The sequence below is a fragment of the Helianthus annuus genome, chromosome 14, assembly GCF_002127325.2.
Source record: "Helianthus annuus cultivar XRQ/B chromosome 14, HanXRQr2.0-SUNRISE, whole genome shotgun sequence".
Taxonomy (NCBI): Eukaryota; Viridiplantae; Streptophyta; class Magnoliopsida; order Asterales; family Asteraceae; genus Helianthus; species Helianthus annuus.
Window position 1 is genome coordinate 54,214,649 of NC_035446.2, and position 9,658 is coordinate 54,224,306.

The window sequence follows — 9,658 nt, forward strand, 5'->3', positions numbered from 1 at the left end:
GCCACACAAGTGTTACAAACACAAAACTCTACGAATACATAGTTTTACATACATAACGCTTTACACATACAAGGTTTCACAAATACAAAAAGGAAAATTATTTTTATTTCGTTTTCTCAAACAATATTTTAAAAACCGGTTATTCAAAAAGATTTATTTCAAATCTTTTATAAACAAACTATGAATTCGCTCAACTTTATGTTGATTTTCGCATGTTTCTTTCTCAGGTTGCCTTTCAAAATTATGGCACGGTTGGAATAGGAGAACCATGAGGATTTGAGTACTTAGTGGGTGTTCGTTTTCTAGAAGTCTTAGCTTTATTAGCTTCCGCTGTGCAATGAAGATACTAGTCCAGTCACGCCAAGATCTGATATTTCGGGGTGTGACACGAATAAACCTCCGCCCCTAACCATGCCCTCACGCAAAGTCAAATGATGCGTGAAGTATAGTCTTGCCTAGGGTAGGGCACAAACTACTACTATTAAGCGCAATCAGTAAAAAGCGTGAACTAACTAAGCGCAACGTCCTTTACGCACGCGAAATGGTCAATACAGGTGCAAAAGTCCCTTATGCACCCACATTGTGGCGCGCATGCATACCTTTTCTTCCTCGAAAAACCCTAACAAATCTGATGATGGCAGCTTACTATTGCAGATCTGTTTTCACACCAAGTTACTACCTTTATAACTCTAGTTGTTTCTAAATATACCTATACAAGGTTATACATAACCATCCAATAAAACATAAGCTTTTCAGTGAAATTCATATTGAAACTGAGATCCAAGCTCAAAACCTTCAAAATAACTCACCAGCAAAAACTCGTGATGATGATGATGATGAACTAGAACCGTGTTATTCCCCCTTTGATCTTTGCTCGACTCTCCCACTACTTTCTCACTCTAACTTCAAATGACGAAGTTGCAAATGAGGAGGTTCACCCTTGTTCCTTACCAAAATTGGGTTTAAGTGAAAAATTACTAAAATGCCCCTCACAGGCCTTGCCAAATTTTTTCCTAGTTGGGCCATATCCAATAATGCCCATATGTATTCTCTTTTATTATCGTTTATCGCTAACAATTTCCTTAAAATTTACATGAGGAACATAATTTGAAGATAAAGGAAGATCAAGGGAGTTAGACGCCAGAACATTGAAGGCCGAATCATTCGGTTAGCATTCCCGCTGCTGCTTGGTTTGGGTTTCTTAAGTTTTCCCGTCTATTCTATCTATGAATACGTTTGGATCTAGTTTATTTGATTATAATTTTATTATTGTCTGGCTAAACATCTTTTTGTCGTTTAGATTGATATAATCCATTCTTTCGATTGACTTGTTTGTTCGATTTATTTATGCGAGTGTGATTGTAGTAAAGTATAGCTGAGAAGCTTCTACTAAATACTTCCAATCGTCCAAAACCACAAAATTGAGGAACAAGATTCATGCCTGAGTAAGATGATGAAGAGACCTCTTCGAAGCATGGGTACGCTTCAAAGAAGTGCTAGTCTCAACATTGAAAAAACCGTTGGCCAACTGACCATCAATTATCTGAGAGACCACAGAGCATGTTTCGCTAAAAACGGCTCATTTTGACTGGAACCTATATTGGTCAAAACCAATTTAAACCCGAACCAAACTAGACCGTTTATAAATCAGCGTGTTCTGACCCGAACCTCGTGTGACCCCGCCCGTCCTGTTAGCTTTATAAGGATGTAGGCATCAAAAGTAAAGAAAACAACACAAAATATGTTTTATGATAGGAGATGGAAACACCATCTTTATTACATATCTAATCATTTTATTCAAGTTCAGACTTCTAATTATCTTTCAATCTCCAACACATGTTTTGATTTCACATATTTGATGATGCCCCACCAATAAAGTTCTTTTCCTTCAAGCTTTCCACAGTTTCCTTGATGCTTTGTTCAAGGGGAATGTAGTCTATCCCCAGGCTCTTCACCTTTTCCTTTGATACATGATATATGGGAACAAAAGGCTTGCCATCTGCACACCTACATCTCACCACAACCATTCACTTTACAAAATTTCTAACCATATTTAATGCATAAATTATTTGTTGACTAAAAAAATAGACAAAAAAGATGTTGGCAGGTCATCCCCACCCGTCCAGTTTTCACCAGACACGAACCCATTTCATACCATTAAAACAAAAAACCGAATCGCAACATTTGACCCAACACTCAGAAGTCAAACACAAAATTTATAGTGTTATGCATCGATCATACTTGTTAATGGCGAACGGCGACAAGAGCCGTAAGGTACCTATATGCTACATAGCGAATAGCGATAAATGGTGGGCGGCTATTTTATAAATACTAGAATAAAATAAAAAAAAATTATATGTATGTTGTATCAAAATACCGTAGTATATATGCTATTTTTACATGTGTATTTAACAAAAACCTATAATCCAGCTATTTTATAGCTATATTTGATTGCTATTTATATTAAAAAAACAAAAAAAGGTGTCGCTATTCTCGCTATCAATCGCTATAACCATAATAGCGACACTATACGTCACTTTGCTACATAGCGCGCTATAGCGACCGCTACAATCACTATTGACAACTATGGCATGGATCGTTAATACGAAGAAGGGGGGAGGGGGGGATTTTGTACAGGTAGGAGACAGACTCGTCGGGTCATGTTGGTTGACTGGAAACACTTGTTATCCAATTTTACGTTTTATAGATAATTAGTATGTTAAATGGGATTACAATTATTATAATATAATAATGATGACCTAATGTATAGAATAAACTGATTTTAGAGGTTGTATGCATTAAAATTACACTTTGGCTAACTTCATGTCCATTTGGCCAACTTGAACCATTTAATCTTTTTTGCTTTACTCATTTGACCGCCAATTTACATAAGAACAAAACACAAATTGACTAATTTTTAGGTAAACACGCCGAAACTCCACCTATGTTATATATATAGTTGTGGATGAAAATGACACTATATATTTAAGAACCATTAATGAATACATATATGCTCACAATTGATACACTCTAATCTACATAAAATTATATTCACTTGTGACTTGTGAATAATTACAATTCTTAATGGTTCGACAAACACTAGTGAACAAATAAAATGGTTTCTAAATATTTACTTGTTCACATTTAAGCCACCTATAAAACACACACACATATATCAAACTATTTCCTAGAACACATAAAATGCTAGTAAAAACTTGAAAATGCGGAAAAGCTTACTTTTGTGGAAGGTGGGATGAAGGATAAAGCTTGCGTAATATCTCAAGCATTTCTGAATAGTGAACAACTCTTTCCACCAAACAATATCTTCCGTTTGCTGAAGGAATTTCAAAAGCTTGGATGTGGGCATTTGCAACATCCTTAACATTAACCCACCCAAAACTAGCATTTGAATATGTTTGTGACCCTGCATAATGATTTTGAAGTAACAAAAAAACATATAAAGCACACTGAAAGTTTATTCATCATATTACAATCCACGTAACTTAATAGACAAATTTCCTTTTTTGGTTAGCACATAGAGATAAAGAATAGCCTGAATTAGTCGAATTGCATATACATACCATTCAATAGGTTTGCAATTGCTTCAGCACTAGTGTTTAGTGTTGGCTGCAAAAGAGGACCAATGACCATTGCAGGGTTTATGGTAACCATGTCTATGGCTTTTTCCTTTGTGAATTTCCATGCAGCCTCCTCGGCCAATGTTTTGGAGAGCACATACCATGCCTTTGATTCCTTGCAAAGATCTGGATCCGAAAACCATGTCTCATCAACTACAACATCAGGATTCCTAGGCCTGCCATTGTAAGCAACTGCGGCCATAGAGGATGTCACAACCACTCTTTTAATGGATGACGAGGCTTTTGAACATGAACCAAGCACATTCAGTGTCCCTTTCACCGCCGGATCAATCAATTCTGCCTGAAACCAACTCAAACTAATAACAATTCACCTAAACACTAAATAATTAATTAGTTTGGGGGGTTTCCAAGAGTTAGATTTCATTGCATTTCATTTGAAACCAACCTGTGGATCGGTGACGTTATGGTAAAAGGGAGATGCCGTATGGAAAACACCGTCACAGCCTTCAACTGCAGCATCAAAGGAGCCATCTTCCAGCAGGTTCGCTTTAAACAAGTGAAGCCTTTCCTTAGCCCCCTCAAGCTTAAGCAAGTGCTCTGTTTTCTTAGGGTCCTCTGCAAAAATCACCAACCAATTTTCAATCAAATCGCATAAAATAAAATTATCATTATCAAACAAGTAGAAACTTACTTGGATCACGAACAGATGCCTTGACAGCGTAACCGCGCTCAAGTAACAGCTTAACCAGCCATGAAGCTATGTACCCAGAAGCTCCGGTAACGCACACAGTCTTTCCAGCACCGCTCATTTCTCTCTCCGTAGGGTTTGTGTGGGAATCAATGTCTTCTTTTTATCTTATTGCACACGCCCCACCTATAATTTCATTCAACACCTACTCCACTTCATTTTAGTTACATTTTTGTGGGAGTTTAGAACTTTGGGGTATAGTGGGGCGGGGTTTTGGGGTATGGGTTGACATATGGATATGGGTACTTAATACACAAACCCAAATTCACATAGGGGTATGGTGGGCGTGGCTGGGTTGGCGTGGCCAAGCCACATCATTTTTTTAATATATATATACCACCCTTTATTGCGAGAACCAATGTGAACACATGGCAAATTTGTAATTAAGTGACATTTAATAAAAAAACACGCTCTCCTTATTTCCATTCCCTGTTCACGACAGTCTTTCACAATCTAGGGTTTCATCAGAGATCTTGCATCCATCTACTACGGCGATCTTACAGCGGCGACTGATATCCAAAGAATAGCATAATCTTCAATTGAGTTTTCCTGTTTCTATCTTTCGCCAATCCTCACACAGTTCTTCAATCGGTTTTGGATTTATATGATACCATAACGTAGGAATACCTAATTTTCATCCGATTTTGGATTCTGCTTCGATTATCTTCATTATTCACTGATTTGTTCGATTTTCTTCATAATCTGCAGGTTTTAGTTTTCGAATCTAATTCAGATGTTTATGCTATGATTTCAATTTATGATTTGCCCTTGATTCGAATCTCGTTTTGAAAGATTATTTGGTTGTTCTGGAATCGAAACAAGTTGCAATGACAGGACGATGGCTGCTGTAAGTAATTCAATTTTACATATAGCATACTCCAGCAGGTTTTATTCTATTCGAATCCCAAATAAATTAGGCATTCTTGTTTGGTGTTTGGTGGTAGTTGCAGGTCAGAAGTGATGGTGAATTTTTAGCCAAGTGGTATCTTCTCAGGTAAAAGGTTTATATATAAATCTTTAATTTGTCAATAGATGGTATTTTATATCCATTTTATGTAAATTGTGACTCGTTCAATGATATACTCCTTTGCAGCATGTTCGCAATTGTTTTATGATGTAAAATATGATTACTCGATATTATATGCACATGTGCATTGTGTCAATCGCATCATGTTTTATGTTGTCCATTATTGTTACTCAATATTATATGCACATATATTATATGCACATGTGCGTTGTGTCAATTGCATCATGTTTTATGTTGTACATTATGGTTACTCAATATTATATGCACATATATTATCTCCACTTTGGGGTTTCGGTAGTTCACTAGCACCAGTTCATGGTCTTCTCACTCGGCCGAGAGGCATTCACGGCGGTTCACGGCTGTAACACCCCGTGTTTTCGAATGTCAGAGTCAAAGTCAAAGTCCAAGTCAACTTTGACTTTCTTTGACCATAGATAGTCTATTTTCAGTTTTATTTGTATTATGTGGAGTAAGTGTTGTAATCAGGAAGAATCGAAGTAATCGAATGTTTGATCGACGCGAACCTATTTACGACTGTGAATAGTAGGAAGTAACAATGCGATAAAGTTAACTAATCTATAATCAAACTGATCTAACTATCATCGAACTCGAATCTCGAATTAAGCGAACTTTGATTGTTCTATACCTGTGTGTGTGCCTTATGTGTTACCTGTGCGTGCTTACTTTATGATTTGTGTGATGATCAATCGAATCAATCGAAACTCGAATCAAAACTCAAAACTCAAATCGAATACAATCGAAATCGAACTACGACGAATGGTAACGTAAGGATAGGGTGAATCATGGGAGATTGTATGTTAGATATAGTAGTTGGGACTGAAAGTAATTTGAATAGGAAACTCTATCGTGCTCGTCTCGTCTTCAATCGAAATCGAAATATCGAAAATCGTCGCACCGAACACTCGAACCAGGCTGTTGATCGATCAGGCTGTCAGCCGATCGAACAGCCCAGCCGATCGGACGGACTGTCCGATCGAGCAGGCTGTCCGATCGGGATGCCTGGCCGATCGGCCAGCCCTTTCCTCTTTTGGAGCCTATAAATAGGGTTGTCATTGTCATCCTTTCCACTTTTGGAAAGCTCTGACCGACTAGCTCGTGCTCCTCCTCTTTTTCTCAGATTTCTTCCATTTCCGGTAAGTTTTCACCCTAAATCTTGTACTTTCCTGATCAATACACACTTCTACACCTTTCTATCTTTCAAATCTTGATTTCTAACCGTGAAATCGTCAAGATCTAAGCATTCAAGAATGATGTCATTATGGTGTTCTTCAAGAACACCATGTGTTGGCCTCAATCCACCATGAATGGCTCGGATCTAACCAATTTCCACATAAACAAGTCAAGATCTATCGAAGATCTGAACATTTACATGATGTGAAGGATTGAAAGAAGGATTTCCAACTTTCTTCCAACTCTTTTACACTCAACGCCTTCAAAACCGGTAGAAACGGAGCTTGAGCCGACTCACCGATCATTCCAATGGTTGGGTGGTTCAAGATTCGGGTTCTATCTACGAGGTTCACCGACTATGGGTTAAACGTTAAACTGACGATCCGAACCGTTCACCGGCCGGACTTGGGTGACTCTTGTCCGAGCAGGAGAAACAAGTAAGAACGAAGGTGTCATAGTTCAACTCGTTGTTAAACTACCTCAACATAACGTAAATTAAACAGAATAGCCAAGTGTTAGACGAATAGGCCGACCAGGTCAGGATGCTGACCGAACGGTTAGGCTGTTCGAAAGAACAGCCCAACCGATCGGACATCTCAACCGATCGACCAGGCCAGCCGATCGGCTAGCATGTGGCCCCACACCTTGACAAATTCATGAGGAATGGTATTGAACGAAGTAATGATCGATCGAACGACTTAATCGATTGGTAAACATTACTCTTCGGATCATGAGATACTATGCTTCAACACTTAATCGATTTTCAACTCGTTCGACGCATTGGGGTGCCACCCGATCGAACGTGCTATCCGAACGAACAAGCTGCTCGATCGGATATGTTGCTCGATCGAGTGACAACCTAATGAGGGCTACTACTGAAGTTCCTAACTGATCGGATAAGCCGACCGATCGAAAAGACCATTCGATCGATCGACCTGAAAGGTAAGAACACTTCAGTGTTCTCAAATGCTACAACGAAAACTTCAAAAGTTCAAATCCTCACACACAAACACATCAAAGGAATAAACAATCCACTCGAACAGTCCAACCGATCGAGCCTACCGGCCGATCGGGTAGGCTGTCCGAACGGATTGTCCAGCCGAACGGAAAACCCACCCGATCGAACCTGCCGTTCGATCGACTAGGCTGTTCGACCCGTTTACACTTTTTTCATTCTATGTGTATTCATCGTTATGATATCGAACTGTTCAGGCTAACCCTACTCTCAAGCGCTCCCTTCAATCCATCAACCAATCACTGTGAGTATACTCGATCCCTTTTTGCTTTTAGCACTTTTGGGTATTACATACGTTACTTATATCAAAACACAATCGATCACACTACTCAATTATTTGAACGCTAACCGATTCGCATGTATTACGTGACTAAATGAATGCTTGTTGATTGTGTTTACACGTGGAATGTTGTCTACCTGCCTTAACGACGTAGTACTATAGTTTGGACTCAGCACCCGTTCACACGGGGGTTGTTAAGAACAATTACTTGCATGGATTACGGTGGTAATCATGTATTGCGAACCATCTCGGACGGTCAACCCGCAGTCATTGGTATCGATAGATCCATGTCGATAATTAACATGCTTGGTTTTCCTCTGTGTACGTGCTGGTTATGCGTAAACTATTCGAACTCTATATGCTATATCAAACTTGTATGCTCACCTTTACATTTATGTATTGACTGTATTTTAACGTATGTGACAGGTTTTTAAGATGTTTGCTTGCTAGGACAGCGAGGCTAGAATAAAGCTCTAGAGGCCCCCAACAAATAGTTGTTTGTCAGGAAATAGCAACTAGAGCATAGTTGTCTGTAGATCTTGTCAGGTTGGGTCTTTAGGAGCATTTGAACAATATTTATGTTTTGTATTAACTTAAATCTGAGTTGTCGGAACATAACTACTTGTTTGGATGTTATCTGTAATAATGTATTTGTTTATTCGGGATACGGTATGGGACGTATCTTTAACTGGATTATATAGATAGTTGTTATGGAAACTTCTGGACAATCTGTTTCGCTCAGTGCCATGCCCCGATGATTCCGCCATCGGTTGGGGTGTGACAGATTGGTATCAGAGCCATAACTATAGGGAATTAGGCAAGACACGACCTAGTCCGGGTCGCTGTCTTAGAGACCTAGACTATAGTTAGGAACCAGCAGGACTCAGTTAGGTGTTGTAACTAGGTACCCTCGCTAGCACTGCACTCGAATTTATGACTAAGGTCGAGTGATTTAGTCAGGAATAGGTGTGAAAGCCGCAAACTCCCGGCTAGATTACTGGACTAATGTCGATTTCTTCAATTTACCTATGATTTTCTCGCAATTTTCGAACAACAAACGAAGAGAATTATACCAAATCAGGAGTGAAATCCATATTTTGATGCATAATCTCCTCAAATTTTACTAAAACAAGGAAGAAATTGCTAAGCCAGGGGTGAAACCCTAACCTTGGCAACTTATTCCAACTTTTACTCATCTCACCGAAGCCTCGACGGACTCCAACGACCTGAACTCACCAGTATGACTTAAGGAAAACATGTTGAATGCCCAAGAATCGAGGCAGGAATGCAATCCCGAAAGTCGAAAAGTGACGGCAAGTCTATTGTGAATAGTCGAATCGCTTTGGGTAGTCAATGTCTAGTAGCCGTAGACAATCTATTACCTCGATTTTTATGTGTTTTATGTGTATTTGCCTGTTTATGTGTTTAATTTTGATGTTCGTTCAATTTTTGCTATCACTTCGATCAACACACACGACTCGTATTGCTATCCTACCTCAAAACACTAACAAGTCATTGCAATTCTAGACGACGCTATAATACGATATACGCTATACTATACTCGGCATACTATACGATTATACGAAACTACTCGACATGCTCTACGAACGACACGCGAGCTTTGAATAATAGGTTTCTGTATTCTGACTACTTCTGTGTTTCAATGTGTATGTGCTTCTGTGTTTATGTGGTTCTGTGCTCTAGGTGCCTATGTGCTTCTGTGATTACGTGAATCTGTGGTTATGTGCCTACATGTTTGTGTGATGCATGTTTCGATGTGTTCCTAAGCTTTAGCAAG

At 39.0% G+C, this 9,658-nt stretch overlaps 1 protein-coding gene across 1 annotated transcript; it reads right to left on the reverse strand.

Annotated features, from left to right (window-relative positions):
* Positions 1 to 1,721: 1,721 nt before the first annotated feature.
* Positions 1,722 to 4,508, reverse strand: LOC110908395 (cinnamoyl-CoA reductase 1). The gene is made up of 5 exons (XM_022153332.2): positions 4,291 to 4,508; positions 4,045 to 4,214; positions 3,582 to 3,939; positions 3,238 to 3,424; positions 1,722 to 2,007 (listed from the first exon to the last, which is right to left on the reverse strand). Exons 1-5 carry the CDS (start codon positions 4,406 to 4,408, stop codon positions 1,848 to 1,850), a joined length of 993 nt encoding a protein of 330 aa, XP_022009024.1. The 5' UTR covers positions 4,409 to 4,508; the 3' UTR covers positions 1,722 to 1,847.
* Positions 4,509 to 9,658: the final 5,150 nt, after the last annotated feature.

Excerpts from the sequence above, each read along its gene's own strand:
- LOC110908395 (XM_022153332.2), bottom strand. The coding sequence starts at position 4,408 with ATGAGCGGTGCTGGAAAGACTGTGTGCGTTACCGGAGCTTCTGGGTAC. Across the intron at positions 3,940-4,044 it reads ATAACGTCACCGATCCACAG|GCAGAATTGATTGATCCGGC; the intron begins GTTGGTTTCAAA and ends AGTTGGTTTCAG. Across the intron at positions 3,425-3,581 it reads AATTGCAAACCTATTGAATG|GGTCACAAACATATTCAAAT; the intron begins GTATGTATATGC and ends ATCATTATGCAG.